This window comes from Python bivittatus, unplaced genomic scaffold (assembly GCF_059951505.1).
Source record: "Python bivittatus isolate LINGU-HERP-01145 unplaced genomic scaffold, Pbiv_v1 ctg000530_np1212, whole genome shotgun sequence".
Lineage (NCBI taxonomy): Eukaryota > Metazoa > Chordata > Lepidosauria > Squamata > Pythonidae > Python > Python bivittatus.
The window spans coordinates 6,886,982-6,911,471 of record NW_028277085.1 but is presented as its reverse complement, the minus strand read 5'-3'; the positions used below and the strand labels follow the sequence as shown (position 1 = coordinate 6,911,471).

Below are 24,490 nucleotides of genomic sequence, written 5' to 3'. Positions count from 1 at the left end.
GTTAATCAGCTGCAGTAGTAAGGGTCACACAACATGTGAAGCCATGACTAAAGAAAGGCACACTAAGAGTTAGGATCTTTATGTCACTTAGTTACTTTCTTGTAACCTCACTTTCATACTGCATTTTTTTTTCAGTCAAGAGAGTTTAACAGGCTTTAAAAATGTAGGTATCTATTAATGATTTTTTACCATATAGGTTCTTTAAAACAATTTCCTTAAAGAGAAATGTGTTATTTGTCCTTAACCCCCTAAGTTTTTACCTCTACCTCTATCTGTATTTTAGAGAATCTAAAATATATCTATTGATTACTTGCCATCAAGTCAGTGTCAACTCTTAGCAACCACGTATTTTTTCCCCAAGGTCCTTCAGCTGGTGATCTTCTTTTCCTTCCACCTTCCTAGCATCAGAGGCTTCTCCAGAGAACTAGGTCTTCCCATAATATATGCAAAGTAGGATAATTTGAGCCTGGTCATTTATAACTCGAGTAAGAACTCTGGGTTGATTTGTTGGATGATCCATTTGTTTGTTTTCTTGGCTGTCCATGGTATTCTCAGTAGTAAATATTTCTGTACTGAAGTTATGTATGTTCGTTCGGGCCTTGAAACTGTCATCACTTTCCCATCTAATTCCAATTCTTTTGGATTCTGCAAAAAGAATCCTCAGACACATATGGCCAAAATATGGCATGTGATCCTCTCTTCTTCAGTCCCAATGCCACATGTGAATGGCAAGATGGAATTCTCTGCAGAATTCAGGCTGGCCTCCAACTCAGCCTTTGGCCCGATCCCACCCCCACTGCATTCACTGCCTAGATCCTCTGAAACATGGAGACTGGGCTTCCCCAGTCACTGCAATCACCTCTGCTGAGCAGAAGAACAGAGTCCCCAAAATATCAATCACATCTGCGTTTCACATCACTAAAACCTAAACAAAACTCAACTCCAGCTGCTGATTGACAGGATCTGTAGCACAGCACTAAGTGCCTCCACTGCCGTCAAACAGTGCTGTTACTGCTCTACCGCTAACTCCTTGGTTGGCCCAGGCTATTGGACTATCTTGTCCAGCTCCCAAATCCTTCTTGGTTGCAAGTCTAGCAGGAAATACCTTCTGTCCAGAAGACCCTGCATGTCCTCGCCTCCAGCAGCCCTTGCATACTACCTCCACACCTACTAATAGTACAAAAGGATGCAGAGATCTTCTGCCCCTTCCTCAGCCCACCACGTCCACACACAGCCTACCACATGCTTCAGGAACAAACTCCTGTGGCCCATCATCAACACTTATTCCACTCCATTGTTATTACAGGGGGAAGAAAAAGATGGCATCAAGTCAAATTGTTACAAACACCTAATTAAGGAATCCTGCTTCCTTTGCATACTCATTTCAAACTGTTTTATATTTCACATATCAATAAAGCAATGGTAAGGGATGCTGCTCTGGCAGATAAATGCTTTTATTAATTGTATTAATTGCCATATGAGCAAAGTTTTGTTATAACTGATGTTACAGGGATATTGCAAGCAGACAAATTAGCAAGAACAGTTACAAATGGAAAGTAACAAGAGTTTAGGATTTTTTTCATTCCAAGGAGTCCAAAGAGCATATCTGAGCAGCTACAAATCTTTCACGGTATGCATGCATCTGCAATTTGTCAGTCTTATCCTGGAATAGTCTGAGCATTATACTAAAGCAGATAGCAGTTACTCTGCTCCACTTTCCCTAAATATAATTCTGTAGTCACGTTCAGTGTTCATTTCTGCTCCATTAAGAACCATCACTGGCAAATAATTGGGGTTTTATTTATTTAATTATGGGAAACCCTATTTCAAGCCAGAAATGCTGGAAACAGAGATGGCCCATCTGCAAGTTTCACTGTAGAGAATACCAAAATGTTTGTTAATACTAAGTACTGTACAAAAGGCATAATTTGGAAGGCTAGATAGTTAACATTTAAGGTTTTCTAAGATTCTGAAAACAGACAAAAATGGTTGGAGACTAAATGTCTGAAATTGGAGCCAACATCATTTGATTCATGTTCCACTTGATCTCAATATTCCTTGATCAAAGGACTGCATTATGCCAAAACCATGATGTTAGTTAATAATTTCATTCACAATTATTTAAAAAAACACACCACAAAAACCACAATTGGATGGGTTCATACAGTATATTAAGCCATAAACTGTGTTTAACACTCAGTATGTTTTACAAAACAAAATTAAATGATGGCTTAACACAGTGCATGAAGCAACCATACAGATCTAAAGGCTTGACACATTACAAAAAACAAATTACTGAAGCACATTTATCAACAAAACTCCTCAAAGGAATGTAATGATACAGCTGGGAAACATGGAAAATTGAGATGCTTAAATCTTTGGAAGAAAGCAAGCTATGAATCTCCACAGTATCTTAATCCAATATATATATATCCACAGCTCTCTTCAATCTTGGACTGATTATTGATAGACAATTTATTTAACACAGTTCTATACTAAGCTATTATTTTCAGTGACTCAAACCAACTCTGGCTTCACTCTCCTTTCTGTAACAGTTACGTGCTAAAAGTGTATCCAATCACATCCTGAAAACCATGAATTTCTCCTGCCTCACTCAATTTACTTCTCTCCCATTACAAATTGGCATATGCCATCGGGACTGGGCATCAATGTTTCATTCTTCACTTGTATTAGGACACTTTCAAAATACATCAGAACCGATTGTGAGAGAAACCTTCAGAGGAAGAAATACTTGCCATTCAAAACAGGCTTCTTTAACAATATTGCTTTAGTTCAACTTTGCCAACCTAAGACTCTCTAGGTACGTTCATCTATAGCGGACTACACTGGCAGCAAACCCTGAGTATAATACCCCAAAACATCTTACTGGAGGATATTGGATTCAGGAAAGCTGCAAAAAATAAACAAACCTTAAATATAGTGCTTGCCATCTTATTCTTGAGCATGCCTGACTTCAAACTTTACGGTAAATCTTGTCTTTTCTCCTCTCCCTTCCATACTGAAACTGGCTTCCAATGCCCACAGTACAGCACTAAGTTTAGATTTTCTACACTCCGTTAAAAAAAAACCCTGTCGTTTATACTACACATTAAAAAAACCCAATCAGAACTCATTTTTATGTAAATTATATACTAAAAGCTATCGTTTAAGAGACTGATGGTGAACCTATGACACACATGTCAAAGGTGACACGGCACAACATTTTGGGTGACACGCCAGCATTCACCAACACCCGACAATAACTCTTCTCCCTGGTTGAGTTACCAAAGAAACTGTGTTTGTTTTACTCATATTTCATTTTTGTAATTATTCGACATTTTTTTATACATGGAACATAGCACCACATGTAATTGGACTGTATTTTTTTTAAATGAATGAGTATGTAAAGAATTGTTTCTCTTTTGTTCGGGGGGATGACACGCCAGCAGAGTAAAGTTAGGCATTTTCCGAATTTTTGACACGAGAAGCCCAAAACGTTAGCCATCACCGATTTAAGATCTTTAAAAATGAGAAGCGCTGTGACACTCTATAGAGTTAACATCTATGCTGTAAATTCAAGAACATTTATTTGAAGTTAATAGGTATTTATATTAGAACCCATCATATGATATCAGAAAGAAGACAACTGTTTTTGAAATACATTTTTATCAAAGGCAATAGAGTTTAAATAATTTAAAAAATGAATCAGAAGACAAACATCCAGCTTACCAACACGACATGCAGGGAGTGACTTACAATATTTGGTAATAGTAAGTAAAATGAGAAAGATAGTGCATCATACTGCAAAACATTTTTTTTAACCTTAGTACAGGGTTACAGTGACCCCACAAAAAGGGCAAAACTGAACAGGAAATGCAAATAAGCAGGGAAAAAAATTATCAGATAAGACAACATCGTTCTCAAAACTTGACACCAGTGCTCAATTTAATCAACCATTTTTAATGGTAACTGCTTCCTTTCATATACAGCACAAATTCAGGGGTCAGTACATATTCTGTCAATTTATTTGATTAGGAAAATAGACCAGTTGCCCATTGAGTGAAAAAGCTAATTCACAGTAGGCAATACAGTGCAGAGTGTACATTAGTCCTTACCTAATCCAGGAAAAAATGCAACACCATGTCAAGGTCAAAGAGGCATAGATAACAATGGCAGATGCTTGTGCCTATGTGAAGGCACAAGTTAAGCAACAAGGTTACATTATTGGCTGGAAAGCTTATCATGGGGGCTTAATAGTTTAAAATCTCGCCTGTGTAATCCATCTCACTTCATATAGAAGTAAGCATACATCACAGATCTCTCCTCTATATTTATTTCTCAGTACAATTCCACAGCCAGACAAACAGTCAAAACAGCTTCCCTATACAACAGGAAACAGCATCACTTCCAGTCTTATGTCTCCTCCTTGCATTTACCTGAGGCATCTCTAACTAGAAGCACAAGTCTTTGCAGAAGTGTTGCCTGCTCAACAGGAAGTACATCATCTCCGACTCATGCACTTGTGTTTATTATTCATCTCCCAGCATCAAATCTAGCATCCCTTTCTGTGAAAATTAACCTCGCTGGCCTGCACTGGGAAATACATTCCCTTAGCTGCCTTCTCACACACATCGTGGCATACCAGAACCAAAACAAATTCTATTAAATAAGCAGGATTGGCCCACTTTTCTCTGGGAGCACAGGCAGGAAAACAGATGAGGCCTGTTCTATCCATGGTTTATTCAGCAGTGTGTGCAAAGCCAGGAATACTGATTTCTAGTAAGTCAAGAACAAACATAACCTTTTAGCTTACCTTGAAATCTGAATGGGGCTGCTGGATTTAGAATCTCTTACTCCCTGCTAAGAAAGTAAGGAGTGGCAAGTGTTTCATCTCTCTGTATCTCGGCACATTTTGTATCCCAATATTTTGTAATCTGTATTTTCCCAATATGGAATTTATGCTCCTAAGCATGAATAGGATAACCATATTATTCTGACAGCAAAACACTCTTAAATTGGCACTTTAAAAACGATGCATTTTAAGTATTAGACAAAATAAATCAGTACACTTCAGCAGGGAAATTCTAGTTAGTAATACAGAATAGTCACAGTTTGAAAATCATTGGGAAGAAGTGCTTTGGACCAAGTGCAAGCAGAGTTATTCAATAAAGCAGCCACATATTTTCTCCAGCTCACAAGGATTTCTTCCAAACCATTTTTAAGCATGCATATCATAACACTAACAGCTCATCTTTTGGGATGTCCAATTCTAAATGCATTTTCTTTAAAATCAATTGAAAGTACTATTAAGGAAGAAGCTGCAAAATCTATACATTTCTGTAACATACTAAACAGTGTTTTTTCTGCAACACTTAGAAAGAAATCATCTCAGAACCACAGTTCCCAGATGTGTATATTTACATTTTCTGCCCTTTAAATATTACAGTGTCATGGTTAATACAATGGGAAAATGCTGGATCTCATTTTCAGAGAATCAGAGTGCAATAATATTTATTTTTACTCAACCTTTAAACATCTGGTGATAGTTCTACTTACTGAAATCTAAGGGAAACTTAGAAATACTCAGCATTGGCAGGACCTGCCTTAGCACATATCCACACAAGGGCTCTGCCCAGTTTGACTTCACTTTTATATCTACCTAATCACCCATCATCAGCTGGTTTGCTGAGTTGATTTTTTTTTCCTGGATCCAGACTAGTTCATCTGAAAACCTATCAAAGCTAGTTTATTATTGTTTTGACAAGCTATGCATTTGTGGAACTTATGGACAGTCTTTTTTCTGACTGACACAGATATTGCCTCACCCTCCCTCTGGGGTCCTGGGCTAAACCCATCCCTAGAGCTTCAGAGGCCAGTGTTCCTAGTTCCTGCAGTTTAGCATGAATTCCTCCCCACCTTCTAACTGCTACAACTACTGGAAAAAGTGTCTCACTATAAAGATGTTGCTATATTGTTATTTCACCATCACGATTCACAGTGGATTTTACATACAATGGAATGATAGAATTTGGAGCTATACAGCTTCCCATTATATCAACGGGTCCAATTTTTCAATAAATGGCCCGACAAATGCACTGAAAACATGGATAGGAATTTAGGAGAATACTGACCATTGATTTTGTTCCCTTTCTGTGGGGACTAGAGAGAATCTCTGTGTAATCTGCAGTGGCTGGGGGTGGGCACTGATTTTTTTAATGTTTTTGCTAGCTGAAGAAATCCATATGGATCATGGTATTCTGACTTTTCAGAATTTTGAAGCTGGCAGAATGAAAATATCAGTTATTCAACCATTTAGTCACTTCCAACTCTTCATCATCTGATGGACATCACGTTGCTGGGACAATATGCCAATAACTGATTCTCTCAATTCTTGTAAGCTTATGTTTGTGCCATCAGGGGCACTATCTAGCCACCATATCTTCAGTTGGTTATTTGCAACTGCCAATTTTCCAAACATCAGTTTTTCCCAATGACTTTCCTTCACATAGTGTGTCCAAAATATTTAAGATTCACCTGCATTATTACTGCCTCCAGTAAGCCAATTAGTTGCACTTCATCTAATATTGAAATCTGTTGTTCCATCTGTTGGTGGACAAAAGTATTCTCAACCATTTTTCCAGCACCACAATTCAAAGGCATACCTTTTCCTTCATACGGCCTTTCTGGTGGTCCATATGTTATAACTGGGGAAACCATGACCTTGATGTATGTACTGCTGTCGTCAGCCTGATGCACATCTTTCTCCTAAGTAGCATAACTCTTTATTTTGAGCCATTTAATTATTCCATATTCCATTCAAACTGCTTCTTTTGCACCTTTTTCATTATCAAATGTTACCTATATGATATCAGGTGCATAAGCTTGCAGCTTTGTTAGAAATGTTTTCATTCACATTATGCCTGGATCTAGTTAGTGCATTAATTTGGAGAACCTTTTTGTATAGTTCTTCCATATTGTGCCATCTCTTCTTTATACCTTCTTCCTTCTGTAGATATTTGCCTTCTGTTGTACACATCTTTGCATGAAAGGGTCCCATGATTCTTGTAATTTTCTTAATTAAATCTCCCCTTCCCATTGATTGTTATCCTCATTTTGTTTGCATTGCTTATTAGATATAACTCATCTCTTCTTCCTCTCTTCTGGAACTCACCAATTAATTGGGCAAAATTTCCTGACTGTTTATTGCCTTTTGCTTTCCTTTTCCCCCCCCAGCTGTTTCCAATGTATTGGACAGCCATTTTTCCTTCTTGTTGTTCACTTTATCTTCAGTGATGTCACACATTTCAGAATTCTTCAGGCACTCTATTAATGAAATCTAATCCATTAAATCTAGTCTCTACCTTCCTCAGATAATCATATGGAACACTGCTACAATTGTATCTTGTTGGTCTGATTATTTTACTTTCTTTAGTGTAACTCACCAATTTAATTAAGATTACTAGTGAGCTACAAACCATTTTGTGAAGGATCTATGAGTGGAAACTAAATGAAAAGGTGCAGAAATGCTATTAGCTTTTACTTCAAAATTAAAATATATAGTGGCAATACTATATAACAAATAAAATGTATGTCACCAGAAAGTTTTCACCCATATATTTATATAATAATTGCATTAATGCACACATTAATGCAATTATTACATAATTTGTATTCCTCATACAAACTGAACATTTAAATTAATGCTTTTAATTTCATAACCATTATTTTGTTATACTCTAGCCCATCCATCTTTTACTGTTACCAAGTCTGAATCTTAATATGATTACCAATTTTCTATGATGACCAATAAACATTTCTCTCCACTTCAAAACAGGAAATCATTATATTCTCTCTCAAACTTAAAACCAAGAATTTGGCTCTACTATTTCTTCATTTTCTACCTAAAATCCTATTTGAAATAATCACTATGCCTGTACATTCAGATTTTTTTTTTTAGAATATTTATTATATTCGGGGAAGAAAGCAAAAAAGGAAATCCAGTGCCACTTCTACTTTAAAAGAAATGCTGAATTCAATTTAACTTAAGTTAGTCCTAATTAGTATTAAATCTGGGTCTAATCCAATGCAGATATTAATCACTAAGGTCTCCTTTATTAACACAGACAACAACAAAAACTTCATTTACAGTCTGATACTGCTTATTCCTGTTAGTCTGATATTAAACAGATTATACTGCAGTTTAGTTAAAAGCCCTGCTCATCCAGCATCCTTCACTATTAATTTGCAACTAATGAAAGCACTTGATGGCACACTTGACTGGTTGCCTGTAGTGCAGCTGCCTTGTAGAAAACAGGGCAAACATTTGCATGATTGTGCCTTCATAAGAGCATCTGTAGATTAAACGTGGCACTAAGGCCACACTTTTAACCCCTTGTGGTTGATGTGCAGCAGCAACATTGTTAAATTAAATAAACACAGTTCTTAATATAGCTGAACTTGCTTTTGAAAAAAGTAAATTAAAATACATTTTACATTTATTAACTCTTTGAACATCTTAGACATACTAAAGTTTCAATATGCTAAATATTGATTTTCCACAGGAAATGCTAACTTATACTTACTGCTTTACATGGACTACTTTAGAGATATCTAATTATAAAAGGTCATTTGCCTCACAGCTGCACATTATCAAAACTTCAAATATGCATCAAGCTTCTGGACTATGAAAGGAACTAGATGTCTAGCCTCCATTTATATATCAGTATATTTTATAATTTATTTTGTTCCTATGGGAAGCTTAGGCTGCAATACTAAGGGACACTGGAGGCTACAGAACTGGGGTGCAAAACTCCATATGACCACCAGCTGGCAGCAAAGAGACAGATACCATCTAGTAGCTGCCCAAGATGTCTGCACCTCAGATGGGTAGCCCTAAACATTCTTAGGGTATAAATCAGATTAACCTGAGTATATATTTAAAAAATGTAATGTTCATTTGTGCCCCATCAATGTCTCTTCATTTAAATTTCAAGGAACCTTAAAACAGTAAAATGTTTTTACTTGTATCCTGTCTCCTTAAGCAATTGTATATATACTTTAACTTATACATTTTTTTAAAAAAGCACTTTTTATACAAACACTATATTAAGCCAAGGTTTGCTTAACCAGGATTATTGAACAAACCATAATTAGTTAGCTTGACACAACATGATAATCCATAAATCATACTTTACAAACCATAAGGGCTAACTTCACACAAACAAGCACATAACAGCTTATGTGAACCTTGCCACAGATAGCTTAAATGCTCAAAATTACAAATGTACATTATAGCAAAAAAAACCCAGCCCATTGCTCCAATGTGGGGTATTATTAAATTGACAATGTAATCCTATTCAACAGGATGTCTGAGTTCTGAGAATTAAGTACTGTATGTTTTACCTGAAAATATCTTTCAGCTTGGTTAAAACAGTAAAATAGATTTCCAGCAGGAAATCCTTAACAGCTTATTTTTTACATTAGCAGTCATGATTTAGTTAATGATAAGGAATTTCTTAGAACAACTATATGAATTCTGAATTGGTGCATGTTTATCTTACTGAGCTTATACCTCTAAACACAATTAGAGATGAAACTGGAAAAGATCCTACCAGAATTCCTTACAGTAATTTAAATAGGTTTTAGCTGTTTGCATTAGTTTCAGGCTATTATATTTGTGTGTATTATGTAGAGATTGTTTTGCTACTTAATTCCTGATTATAATAAATATTGTTTATTTTCTAACTGTATGGTAACAGCTTAAGAAAAATACTTTTTAACAAGTAAAAAGTACACTCTCTCAGAAGGCAAAAGGTGTTTTCCACAATGAGTTCCCATACCCCAGCTCCTGACTGATGAAATAAACCAAGTTTATTCAACAGCCCTAAATAAAAACATGTTAGAACAATATCCTAATTATCAGCTCCAGGTTTTAATCCTTCCTGATCAATTCCAAATTCCTCCCTCTATTTCTTTTTAGGCTTAGGACCGCGACCCAACCGCTCCCCACCAACACTGCTGTTCCTGACAAAGCCACTTGCCCAATAATGAAACACCAGAAAGGGACATGCTTTTCAAACTCGTTTACCTCGATCCGGCTTCATTTTCACGCCAATCTGTTCTTCCTGGCAAGTCCCAGCAAAAGAGGCCTTGGGGTTGGTTCACCGGCTGTTTTCCTTCCCTCGCCTGGGTGCTCTCCCTGATGTTGCTTCCCACCAGGTTCCTCCTCCTCCTCCTTCCTTCCCGCTGGTGCAGTCGGAGTCCCCAAAATGAAAAACCCTTGGTCGCTCACGAAAGTCGGCAGCAGGCAGGCCGCCTCCTGGCATTCATTGTGGTGCCAACAAGAGTTTGATGGAGAGGGAGAAGCTCAAGGCAGTCCGTCTCTCCCTCGCGCGCCCTCCCGCCCTCCGGAACTCCCTCGCCAGTGTGTCCTCCTTTGACACCGCGTCTGAACCGATCTATTTATAACCTGCCGGGGCAAAAACTTAAGACGACAGAAGCCACCCCGTCCCCTCCGCACCCGCACCCAAATCAAAGGCTCCGAGCCCAGAGCCTCCGGGCAGTGTCACCCCAGCCTGGCGTCCATGGCGTTTTACCTGTTCTACCGCCCGCCGGGAGGAGGCTTCCCAGGCGCCCGACCTCCTCCTCCTCCTCCTCCTCCCCCCCCCGATTCCCTACTCGCGTCTAGCCGAAATCATCCTTTTTCAACAGGGCAGTCTAGCAAGAGCGGCGGCTCGTCATCAAAGGAAGGAGGGGGAGCTCCCGAGAAACCCAACGCCGCCCCGGCCGCGTCGCCACTTAATCCCGGCGGGAGGAAAACATCCCCGGCCAGTCGCGACGCGACGCGGCCCGGCTCGCGGCGGCGCAGCCCAACCCGCGTCCGAACGGAGCTCCCCGCGAAGTCGGGGCTGGAGCGGACCCGCGCCCCCGACACCGACCCGGCGGGCAGGGGGTGGAAAGGGACGGGGAGGCTCACGGCCTCATTCCTGCCCGGCCGCGGACGCCGCTCCGCTCCGCCCCGCCGCCTTCCCCGCGAGGGGCCCGAGGAGCTGCCTGCCCGCCCGCCTGCCCGGCAGCGCCCCCCGCGAGCGCCTGCGCCTGGAACCGTCCCTTTCCCCGCCGCCGCCGCCGCCGCCGCTTCTGCCCTCCCGGGAGGCGTCACAGCCGCGCCGCGCCGCCCGCCCGCCTCCTGCTTCTCCTGCTCCTCGGCGGCGGCGACTCCCCTCCCTCGGCCGGGTCGGGGCGAGACGGCGCGGCGATGGGCCTCCGTCCTCGGCAGGAGCCGCGCGGGGGCTTCAGCCGCGCCACGCCGCCCCTCGCCGCCCGTCGGGCTGGGGGAGCTCCCGCGGCGGCCGCAGGGGGTTCGCCATGGCTCCGCCGGGCCCGCCTCCCCCTCCTCCGCCGCGGCGCCTGACTAGCTCTCCTCCTCCTGACGCGCTTCGGGCTGCAGCCCAGTGGGCGCACGCATCCCAGCCCGCGGACCCCGCAGCGGCCGGCGCAGGGTCTCCGCCCCGCCTCTCATGCAGCGCCGCCGAGCCCCTCGCGGAACGCCGCCCCACCGCCCGGCTTGGCCGCCATCCCGCCTCCCGCCCCCCGCGCGCGCGGCGCCCCCGAGGCGGGTCGGTTGGGCTCTGTCAAGCGGGCTCACGCGACCGCGGTCACGTGGCGCGGCCGGGTCCAATCGCGGCCCCGCTCGCGCCGGAGCCCGGAGAGGCGCTCCGTTGCCACAGCAACCGGTGCCCCGGTCAGTTAGGCCCGGGTGAGGCGTCGACCGGACCGCGAGGTCCGTCGGGGCAGGCCGGGCGAGGCGAAGAGAGGCGCGCCCCCGGTTCTCTTGCGGCTTGGGCGGCAGCCGTCACAGCGCGGCAATCGGGGGCTGTTTCTCGGCCTCCGACGGCACTGGTGCTGAACTCCTGTTCTCCTCGGGCGTCTGTGGAAGTCGCCTCCAACGTCCTGTGCGAGCCGGGCTTGCGAATGCAGGTTTCCTGACGGGAGGCAGGTGCTCTTTTATTGATTCCTTTGTTTGCAAGATTTACCTCCCTCCTTTTCGCCAGGAAGTCAAGACATGGCGCACAGGCACTCTTGGTTTTCACCCACGGCAACCACCCCCCTGTGAGGTAGACTGAGTTGAAAGAGAAGGACCGGGCCGAAGGCACTCCGTGAGCTTTCCTATCCGAGGTTGAACTTGAACGTGGGTCTCCCCATTTTCGGCCTGACGCTTAAATCACTGCCCACTGTCTATTATTGTTGTTGTTATACATAACAACGTGAAGTCACAGCTGCCAGTTCTTTAGCTGGTGTTGGCTTTAATTCACATCGAGTTCTTCCCAAGAACCTAGGATGTTGTAATGTATCAACATAGTATATGTGCAGATCCAAGCAGTGTGGCCTTTTGTAACTGACAGATGGAAATTTTGTCAAAGTGCAGGTTTTTAGGTGCTGCCCAACGTTTTTGGAATGGCACCCAGTGTGCAGATAACCATGGGGACCACCACTGCCAGTTTATGCCATCCATAATCTTTCAGCCTCGATTTTCAGATCTTGATACTTTGTGATCTTCTCCTATTCTTTGTCTTCTCTTCTACTAACCCCTGGTATTGCCACATCAATTATCCACACTTTGTTCTTTTCAACCACAGTTAAATCTGGTGGATTATGCGTCAAGACTTTATCAGTTTGCATTTGGAAATGCCACAATGTTTTAACCTGCTCATATTTTTTCAACTATATGTGCCCACCAATTTTTCATTACTGGCAGATGATAATTTTACAGATGTTCCAGTGAATCATTTTGGTGACTGTGTTATGTCATTATTTATACTCTGTGAGATCTTCTTGCATGAGCTGAGTATATGATCGATTGTTTCTTCTGCTTCTTTGCACAATCTGTACTTTGAATCATTTGATGATTTTTCAGTTCTGGCCTTGATTGTATTAGTTCGAATACCTAGCTCTTTAGCAGCCAATATCAAGCCTTCTGTTTCTTTTTTTAATGTTCCAGTTGTAAGCCATTGCCAGGTTTTATCTTTATCCACTTTCCCCTCAATCTTTTGTGGAAATTGACCATGTAATGCTTTTCCTTGCCAGTATTCTGTTTGTGTTTTTATTACATTATTTTGATATTCATGTTTTGTTTCCAGTACATTAAGTTCCAATTTTTAACTTGCATCATTGCTTGTTCTTGACTTTTACATAATCAGCCAATACATACTTTTTATTATTTTATTTTATTTTATTTTTTATTATTTTATTATTTTTATATTATTATTATTTATTAAATTTATATGCTGCCTGACTCTCAGCTACCTTTGGAAGTTTACAAATTGTTAAATTATATTTATGCGTAATTATAAATTACAAATACAATTATATTTATATGTCACCTTTCCTCCAGGAGTTTGCATGCCCTCCTATTTTTCCTCACAACAACCCTAGGAGTTAGGTTGGGCTGAGAAAGCATGACAGGCTCAAAGCCACCTAGTGAGTTTTCATGGCTGAGGGTGGACTTGGCGTTCCCTGGTCCTAATCCACTCCCCCAACACACTTGCCTTCACAATAGGAGGCCGAGGACGCCATGAGCAGGCTGGCAACTGTAGTGGAGCAAAGGGCCTAATGAGTTACACTACCTTTAATTTCCTTGCTTTTATAAGAGGGCTAAGTTGATTCCAATTTCCCATTTCCATCCCAATGTTAGAGTTCTTTAGCTTTTTTTTACAGATACTGCCAGAATCTTGGCAAATATACAAGGACTTTTGTTAACTGCCAGAATGGCAATTGTCACATTCTTAGACATGTCATGATCGGTGCTTGTACTAGCTGTAGAAGCAGGTCTGTGAAAACACATTTTAAAAAATCTCCAAATCAAACTGGTGATTTTGTGGACACGTCCATGTGGTTTTCTTTCTGCCATTGTCTTCTGATGGATCTTTTTACAAGTTCCCAGTCCAGCCTGTAACTCTGTGATTTCCTTGTGGTCTCCTGTTCAATAATAACCAAGACTGACCGTGGTTACCATACTGATTGCAAAATCGACCTAGATCTCAATTCATGGAGGAGCAATTAATGTAACTGTTCCTGGGCTGTGAGTGTATTCTAGAAAAGTTTGGACTGAATCAACATGGTAGTGGGAGGGACTGTTAATCTTGATCAGTTGATACATGGAGGTTTATCTTTCTCTCCCCAGGTACAACTGGGACAGAAATCAAGGCTGTCAAGTTCCCTGCAGAAGCCTGATTCTGAATCCTCCTTTATCATCTGTAAACCTTGAGAGGCAGAAGCAGCTCCCTGACTTTGAGCCTGGCCAATAAAACACTTATTCCTTAGAAAAGGCCTGGCCTGACTAGCTCCAGGGATGCTTTGCAGGACCCTCTGGGCAGGCCTAGGATCAGTAATAGCAGAGGTTCCCCTGTCAGATTCTTATGGGAGAATTGAGCTACCTCTCAGTCCACAGTAGCCCAGACAGAAGGGTGTGTGCAGCTCATGAATCCAGAAGAAAGTAATTCCTTGAGAGTAAAGGGTGATTCAGGAATATTACTTATTTATATTTATATATATATAAAAAGAATTTTATTTGCTGCACTTCTATCCTGCCTCTTCTCAGAGAGCTCCAGATGGTCTAAATCAGGGCTTATCATACCGTGTTCCATAGAACCTTAGGGCTCTGTGAGAACTCAGTGGGATTCCCTGAGATACTAAAAGAAAAGAAATACCCCAATGCAGTCAAATTTCTATCACTAGAGCTTTGCCTCTTGATCAGGGGTTCCGGGTACAGTATATTTTTCAGGCTCTGCAATCTGAAAAAGCTTGAAAAACCTGATCTAGTTAAAAGTCTTCTCTCATTTTATCCCCAAATCAACACCCTTAGTAGATAGGTTGACATGTGAGAGAGAAGTGACTGACCCCAAGTCATCCACTGGACTTTGTGATCAAGTGGAACTTGAACTTGGGGTTCCTAGTCCCAATCCAGTACCTTAGCCCAGCAGCATCTCTCAGGGATGGGTCAAAATAGTCAAGGTGGTGACCACAGCTGGGCAATCAAAGCCCTGCCCCTTTTTATGTGCCTTAACCTGCACCGCCTAGTGGCTTTTTTTTAGTTAAAACTTAGCAGTGGTTGCAGCAATGTTTGCCTTTACCTCCCAGTGCTATGCTTAATTACTTTGTACCTAGAATTCTTGGGCTAATAACTAATGGACTTCTCTTGGGGACATTGCTACCTGGACTTTGCTTATTGCTAAACAATCCCTGAACTTTGACCTACATTGGTGACCTTACTTTTGGACTACCAGTTCCATTTTGCTCCCTGTTATAGCTGTTTCTAATATTTTCCAACCTGGCCCAGATTTTGCACAGACTGGCAATTGGAATTGTTTCATGCAGGACTAACTTTAAGCAGTTTCTATTAGTGACACTGGATCTTCTCTCCCATCCCCCCTTTTTTCTTGTTTTGATATGATTTCTTTATCCCTGTCTCTCAGTCTGTTCTCTCTCTGCACTGTTGTATGCTTGACTATAGTTTACTGAATGAGCAACAGTTGGCTGGGTTTCCACAAGCAAACCTCATTTGGGCTTGATGTCATGTGAGAATTAATCCTTAGGGAAAAAAGTGGGGGGGGGGGTTGAATGGTTTTGATTATGATATTAGTGCTTTTCAAGAAGTTTAACATTAAATATAGATATTAGCCAATAAACTGTAATGGGAAAAACTCTAGGTAGAATGTTTTATCTCAGAAGAGCAATATTGGTGTGCCATTGGAGAATGTCTTTTGACCATTGTTCATTTTCCAGTTTTTGGGATTTTTGCAAGGTGGTTGAGTCTATTTGTTCACAAAGATCAGGTTAATGACCATGCTATTGAGTAATGCAAAATAAGCAATACTATCAAATGTCCCGAAATTTTGGCTGGCCTTAATAGCTCCCCAGATACAAGTTCATTGTAACCTTTCACCTTTCCCAAGATACAGAGTCTTGCTTCTAATATCACACAGGAATCTTGTGAATGCGAGGAAAAAAATCAACTCCTACAAGTAGTTTAATGTGTTGTATGAAGCAGACGTTGCAGTTTGGAAAATATATTGGATGCATCAGTGTGAAGTGACTTAGTGATGCAGCAAACTGTGCGACCAGAATTAAACAAGCTTAGCATGATGTGTAAACCCAGTCTAAAAATGTTAGGGCAGCAGTGTAATTTTTTACACTAATGTCTCTCAGCCTTGAAAAATCTTTCTAATTCCCTGCAAATTTTTTCTGTACATGCAGGGAAAAAAACACATAAATCAACAGCTGAAGTGTACAACTGAGAAATGCAAGTTAGGCCCTGACCATCCAGAGAAAGGGAGAAACTCATCTTGTACTTAGGATTCTTCTGTCACTTATCACTGCAAGTACTGACAAGTCATAGAAATCACAGTAGGGCAGGAAAGATTTATACCCTTGCAGTCGTAAGTCAGACAGAAAGGGGAAAATGCTCTGTGTTTGTAGCACCTCTTAATCTTCTTGGAAGTACAAAGGGGATCCCTTTTTATAGTTTTCACTGTCACAATTAGGGTAACATCAGTGTGTGTAACCTCACAAGCAGCCTTATAAGAATGAATGGAAAAGTAGCTACACAATCACTTGTTACAGAAGCTATAGAGCTGTGGTGATGTCATCCCTTTGGAGGGGGAATTCTCATGGAATGACAAGTGATGATAGAAGGCTTTATTTTGCTACAAGTCCTCTTTCCGACTTGCCTATTATCTATTGGCTCAGGGCCAATTGTTAAAACACCACACACATACAGTACTGAGATAAACATTATGTGCTTTCCACTCCAGTCTTTTGGCATGACTACTGATTCAAAATGGAAAACTGACATCTAGTCTGAATGAAGGGTAGTGTGTGCTTGATATCCACTGAAGTAGAGAATATTGCAGACACAGCAGCTGTCAAGTTTGGACAGATTTTTTTTTCCCAAAGGAGGGGTAACCTACCTGTTGCTCAACTATGAAATCTGGGTGGGATTTCTCTCCTGTAAGTTGGCATCAGTCTTACTGGCCATGGAAGCCATTCAAGGGACTATAGTAAAATAATGCACTAATGAAGTAAAATAACTTCAATCATGCAATCTGTCATGCTTTTTGAAACAACAAGTAGGACTGTTGCTGCTCCCAACAAAAGGAGCTCCTAGCAACCACTTAAGGATATTACAACGTGAAATCATCAACACTGGGCCACATCAAAGAATAATGTGACCAGAATTGTTAATATTTATTTGTGCGTGTGTATTTGTTCAGGTAGTTTTATAAGCAAATGAGAGACTTGTATGCCATATTAATTTGGTTTTCCCGATTAAATGTGAAGTGTTCAAAGATGCATTGTTCTTTCATTGAAAATGCATCTTTTTTAATCCAGCAATTCTTTTTTGATCTTGGAATTCTAATCAAAATAACGAAGTTGATTTGATAAGCCTAACGACTGGCCACCCTTGCTTTAGCCTCTGATTTCCCACTGATGATATTGGGCTCTCCCTTCAGTTATGGCTTCCGGTGAAGGAGTATATCTGCTGTTTTAGTAACACTCTCTCCTGGGGTTCCCGAAAACCCTTAAGACCTGGCTCTGATCCTAGGTCTGGTGTTAATGTCGGTGGGGGGGCGGGCTGTGGTGGTTTCTAGTTATTGTTATGGTGGTTTTAGTCCAGGCTGCCTGTGTTGTTTTACGTTTTTAACTGTTTTTACCATTTTCTGGAATTTGTAAGCCACCCAGAGTCTGCTGGAGTGGGTGGCTATAACAAATTTAAATAAATAAATTTAAAAAATGAGAATTTTCTGAGATTACTGTTCCATTGTAACTTTCTTATAATAATTTCAGTTTGATGGTGGAATATAAATACTCTTCATCTCCACTCTAAGAATAGCCTCTGGTTTCAAGGGCATTGATATTATGTGGTTTGGTTAAGCAGGGTTGGGCCTGGTTTATACTTGGACAGGAGACCTCCAGGAACAAAAGAGCTACAAACTAGTCTGAAGATTTGGAAAAACATCCTGAAAAAATACAATGGCTAACCACTTTATTGCTACCAAGGAAACTATGTGGGGGTCTTCATAGTCACCAGGAGTTTAACTTGAGTTGAAGGAGACTTTATCTTAGTTATATTTTTCTTCATATTTCATCCATACGTATACTGTGGTTTATTTAATTATGGCTTAGCATGTTGTATGAAACTAAAGTTTGTAGACCATAGTTTATGGCTTAGCATGTAATATCCTTGTCAGAAGTTATTTATTCAAGGTGGTTCAGCAAATCATGGTAGGTGCTGTGGCTTCTTGGAATAAGGACAGTGAGGGGGGAAAAGGGCCAAAAAGAAGGAGGAACAAAAGGAAAATTGTCCCCCTCAGTGACCTCTGACAAACTTGAGAAACATACCACCCTGGAGAGCATTTGATTCCCAGTATTATAGTTGCACAGTAGTGCTTATTTAAGATCACCAAGAATTATATTAAAATGTGATGTGTCATGCTGTGGGCACGTGCATATGCACACCCATATGCACCTGACGTGCTTGTTCCATTTCTCTCAGGAAGAAACAACAAAACTTTTGACCAATGAGCACTAATGTTGTTCGTCCTTCACTGTGACTCATAGTCCTATTTAAGCTTTTTAATTTGCTCTGAGGCTATATCTCTTTCATACCCTAAATGGCAGCCCTTGGCAGCTCCTCAGGAGAAGCTTCATTTGCCTACAGACTTTCTCTGTTCCCCATTGACCTTTCATAACTATAGCAGTGTAGTTGTAAGTGCACACAGGCACACAAAGAAGCAAGTCTAGTTCAGTAGAACTTGCTTTCTTGTAAACATGGATGTAGTCAGGCTAGAAATATCCTCAAAGCTTTACACACCACATTTAACTTGGCTTGCCTCTGTTCTAATCTACAAAATGACTCCCACATGCTCAATCTCATTAATAATCTTACAATTACATATTATATCTCTGTAGACACCACTTCTGCTAGTTTGTTTCTTCTGTTCAGAGGAAGGCTACTAAAACCTATGCACGTTTCAGATTATATGGAGAGGTTTAAATCAACCCTGTGAATGGGTTCACACAAATCTCCCTTTGGTGTAACATGATACTGTATATGAATCCTCAGTCTGTGTAAATGTCCTATCAAGAAAAGGAAGGGAGGGACTGTGCAAAAATATCCCATGTTAAGTCCCCAGATAGATAGACTAAGAAAAATCTGCAGTCACTGCCAATCAGAATAAACCAATGTGGCATCTTCTGGACTTCTTAAACCACAACTTCCATAATCCCTAACCAGCAAGATACATGGTAGGTGGGAGTTGTAGTCAAACACTTCTGAGAAGCACCATGTTAGGAAAGGGCAATATAAATAGATTTAGCTGCATGGGTCAATGATTGGACTCTGTAGAATGCTGAGTCATGGTTTATTGAGTAAAGTACAATTGGCTGGGCTCACCCAACACCCAATGCAACCCAGCCACATTTTCTGTCTTGGAAAATTTATCCTTAGAGCTATCTAGGACAGCAAGGATTAAGTGGAAAACAAGTAGTCTAAAAATGAGACTAGTCCAGTCTCACAGTTAAGGATTTAGGAGGAGTTAGAAGAAATATGTAAGCACTGGCTATCATTATGGCTGGGCTGCAAAGAGCATTAATTCATAATGTCACGGAATTTTGCCAGAGTAAGGAGCGCAACACTGAGAAGAACTGTGTTTATTGCAATGATCATTGGGTGCCTGCTTTAGAAGAAAGAGGGACCCAAACAATGGAAAAGCAAAGATTTTTATAGAAGTTGAGGGCTACAAGGCGGGAAATTCTAGGGATCTGATTGGTTGGCCAGTTTGGGGAAGCTGGGCAGGTCCCTGTACCTGGGGCGAGTTCTATTGTTAGCCAAAGTGGGCCTTTCAGGAGGGCAGCAGAGCTGGGTAAGTCCCTTGTTAGGGAGATGGAATGTTGAGGTCATCAGCTGATAAGAAGATGGAAGATCAGGGGTTCTCTAGGTTGCAATTTCTTTGTAAGGTTTGCTCTTGGGCAGTGCTGTGAGCTGGTAAGGAAGCTTCTATTCTTTGATCTAGATGGGATTGCAGGAGGATTGCGGAGCGGGGGCTTTGTCTGGGCAGGGAAGATCAATTTGATGGGATTAGGCAAAGAGGAACTGGGTTTGACCTTGGCTATATCCAAAAGATGGGAGTGGGAGTGTGTTCAGTCTCCATTTTGTTTGTTAGATTTATTTTTTCCACTACAATAATGCAATTTGTTTGATTTTGGCCTAGCATGTTGTTTGGGTTATTGATGGTTTAGTGTGACTTAGCCAGTGTACTTAGCAAAGCATGATTAAGACAAACTACAGTTAGGCAATATAATATAATGTAGCTAGGTTCCAGCAGCACCAAGGCTTCTGTCCAGTGGTCCTTTATTTCTGAAAACCCTGTTGGACTCCATGGGATTTGCTTCTGAGCAAACCTCTCCAGGATAGCTGTTTATTTCTTTTTTCAAATAATTTTATTAGATTTTTAAAATAAAGAGATAAAAACAAACAAGAACTAATAATTAAGATAGAAAGTATAGAAGAGAAAAAGGTAAAGAATGAAAAAGAAAACAACATCAAAAATGCAGAAAGGAAAAGAAATACAAAAGAAAAATGACTCCCAACTTTCTTTTATAAGAGATATAAGTATAATTTTTCTTTAAGCTCTTACTCTAAGTTTACAACAGAACCTTCATTTTTTTCTATTATGTACTATTGTTTCTAATGTCAAATCCATATATCATGATTTCATTTTTTTTCTGTTTCACACAAAAAGTCCAAAAGGGGTTTCTAATCAGCATTAAAATTAATCAATGTCTTTTCTCTAATCAAAGCTGTCAATTTTGCCATCTCAGACAGCTCCATCCATTTCACTATCCATTCTTCCACTGTAAGTAACATCAAATCTTTCCATCATTGTACATATAAAAGTCTTGCTGCTGTTATAATATATAAAGTCAAAATTCCATGGGTTTTTTTCCCAACTGTTTATCCATCACTTCCAATTCCCGCTCAGGTAATGGAGAAGGGTTGCATCCCCTATTCTGCCAGACTTTCTTCTATGTTTACACAAGCTTACCCAGAATAGTGTTGCAACAAGACTAGCCAAGAAAACCACAAAGGAGTTATTTTTGCAGTAAGATTTTATGTCTATAACATATATGCAAAAGGAACATACTTTTAGACAATATCCTTAAAAGCAAAGTATTCTAACATAATTTTCTAATATAATTTTTATATGAGGTATAATGTTATATGAGGTATAAAATTACCTCATATAAAAATTATTCAAAGAAATAAGATCAAAAGGAATTAATTATCTTTGGGTTAAATAATCCGAAAGAAAACTGGAAGAAAGAACTTGGTCCAATGCTCAATAGATGGAATCCAATTTATTAAAAAAAAATTCTTTGTTCTCAGAAAATGAAATTGATCTAGCAATAACTTAAATACTCATTTTTTTACTATCTTCATTTAACTGAATTAATGGTTTTCACAATTTACCATATACAGTACAGTTTGCATGCTATGACCCTACAAACAAAATAACCCATTTATTTTACCAAAAATTATTATAAAAATTGGCTTTCATATTCTAAAATCATTCTTACAAAATGGCCCAATCTTTTTTCTCCAATTCTTCTTTGTTAAAAGACCAAGTTGTTTTATTCCCTTCAGTAAAGGAAAAGGAATTATGATTGCTTGTTGATTACTAGAGGGCTTTAACATCTTGTACTAGAACAGGATGACACTCCCAGTCAATTTGGCTTTGCTCTGATATTAGAGACTCCAATCTTTGAGGCTTGTAATCACAGCATTAAATTTTTGCTACATATTTCTCCTCCTTAAAAGTTCTACTTCTATATCTTTTGATCACTGTAATGAATCAAACATGTAATCAGCTCCACACTCAAGATATCCAACCACTATAGTTACACATTGTGCTAAGCTATGGTCTGTTTAACAATGTTTTTGGTGGTTTAATGCTATGTGTGAATCCTGCTAATATTTGTTTCATATTATTAAGACTGGGATTCGAGAACAAGGGGTACTTGCATGATATATTTGCAAAAACATGGTTGTCATATATGATGTACTTATTTCGATAATGCTACCATGATTGTTAAATGGGTAGAAAGGTGGGATATAAACCCAATTACAAAGTAAAATAAATAAAAGATCTAAATGTTACCTTCTTGGATATATAGAATACACCTTAAGAATACAAGTAAAATATAATTCACAAACAGTTTATTATTCCCTTTAAATATTCCTTATTTGTTTATTGGAGGTTAGAATTTGATAATTATTGTTTTACAGTATAATGTTCCATAGTTGATGTATGTGGAGAAATCATTTATTAGGCTGAAATTAAGTCTTGGATAATATATTCAGGGAAGTTTGAAGAGGAATCATGAAAAGGCAGGAAATGATTCATTGCACATGAAAGGCATTTCATAACCTAATTGAATAGTTTTTCCAATTCTGCTTCCAAATTATTTTCAGTTAGGTTAACAATTATTCATGAATTTTTCCCCACTTCTAATGGAAAGTATTAGATAAACTAGTCTCTGATCTCATCTTTCTGCAAAGACCAGCAGAAACCTGATGTGCGCATTGGATTAAGCCATGATTTAATTAAATAAACCATAGTGGGATGGACACAACACAGTAAGTCATAAATTATGATTTATAAACCACAATAGCTGGTCCACAAAACATGCTAATCCAAAGCTAAACAATACTTATGCTTTTACCAGCAGCATCTGCAGCAATGTCAAAATGATGACACCCATGTGATGATGTCATAATGCACATGACATCAGTATATACTTGCATCCCACTATCTGACACATGTATAGGCACCTGCTGCCCCCAGCTGATACCCATGGTTTTAGCATATGAACACAGCCAGATTCCCAAAATATTATTCCACTTGATAGAATTAAGTGATCTTGGACACTAACAGATTAACCACTCTTGCTGTTAAGAAATTAATAGGTATTTTTAAATATAATTTAAAATGTAGGCTATCAAGGCCTACACTGTGGCGATAAGAGCGGTGAAGTGCCAATACTTCTCCGGCCTTATCACGTCCGCAGAGTGCCGCCCGGCAGCCCTGTTTGGGATCACTAGATCCCTCCTTGGTAGGGGGGATCCGGGGATTCATTTGCAGGGCCACGTGGAGGAATTTTCAGAGCATCTGCAGGATAAAATCACTCGGATTCGTTCCAAGTTAGACTCCGAGCGTGGCACAGGGTCTGGGGAGATACCAGGGGATCGTTTTTACCCAGTTATCTGGGAACAGTTTGATCCTGTTGTTCCTGAGGAAGTGGACAGGATCCTCTGGACTGTGAAGGCCACCACTTGTCATCTGGACCCATGCCCCTCCTGGCTGGTGAAAACAGCTCAGGAGGTGACATGCAGTTGGATCCAGGTGAGTTAATACATCCTTGTGGGAGGGAGTGTTTCCAGCTGCCTTTAAAGAGGCATTGGTGCACCCGCTCCTCAAGAAACCCTCCCTGGATCCTTCCATACTGGACAATTTCCATCCAGTCTCCCACCTCCCCTTTTTGGGGAAGGTGGTTGAGAAAGTGATGACATCACAGCTCCAAAGGGTTCTGGAGGAAACGGATTATCTGGACCCTTTTCAGTCAGGTTTCAGGCCCGGATATGGAACGGAAACAGCATTGGTTGCACTTATGGATGATCTCTAGCGGGAGTGGGATGATGGATGTGCGACCATCCTTGCTCTCCTTGATCTCTCAGCGGCTTTCAATACCGTCGACCATGGTATCCCATTGGGATGACTCAGGGAATTGGTGGTGGGCAGCACGGTCTTGTGCTGGTTCACCTCCTTTCTTCAGGACCAATCCCAATAGGTAGTGATAGGGAGTGAGAGGTCCCATCCTCGGCCCCTCCTTTGTGGGGTGCCACAGGGTTCAGTTCTCTCTCCGCTTCTTCTCAACATCTACATGAAACCGCTGGGTGAAATTATCCGCCATCATGGGATGAGGTAGCATCAATATGCGGATGATAATTATACATCTCCATCCCAGGTGAAGTAAGTGATGCCATGACTGCCCTTTCGCGGTGCCTGGAGGCTGTAAGGGTCTGGATGGGGAACTACAGGCTTCAGCTGAACCCTGGTAAGACGGAGTGGCTGTGGGTTAATGGCTTCTTTGTATCCGGGACTTCGTCATCTTTGGTGCTTGATGGGGTAGCACTGCCCCAGACAGACCCAGTGCGTAATCTGGGGGTCCTCCTGGACTCATGGCTCCTGTTCAAAGAGCAGGTGGCAGCCGTGGCCAGGAGGGCCTTTGCACAACTTCGGGTTGTACACCAGTTACGCCCTTTCCTGGATTGGGATGCCCTTCGAACAGTCACTCATGCCCTTGTTATCTCCCAGATAGACTACTGCAATGCTCTCTACATGGGGCTACCCTTGAAGAGTATCCGGAAGCT

At 40.8% G+C, this 24,490-nt stretch overlaps 1 protein-coding gene across 1 annotated transcript in view; it reads right to left on the bottom strand.

Moving 5' to 3' along the window:
- Positions 1-11,630, bottom strand: part of ATOSA (atos homolog A) — a 38,073-nt gene extending 26,443 nt beyond the window's left edge. The window contains exon 1 of the mRNA XM_025176614.2: positions 10,088-11,630. Within this exon, the coding sequence (XP_025032382.1) occupies positions 10,088-10,103 (16 nt within the window). The 5' untranslated portion in view covers positions 10,104-11,630. The remainder of the gene's footprint in view (positions 1-10,087) is intronic.
- Positions 11,631-24,490: the final 12,860 nt, after the last annotated feature.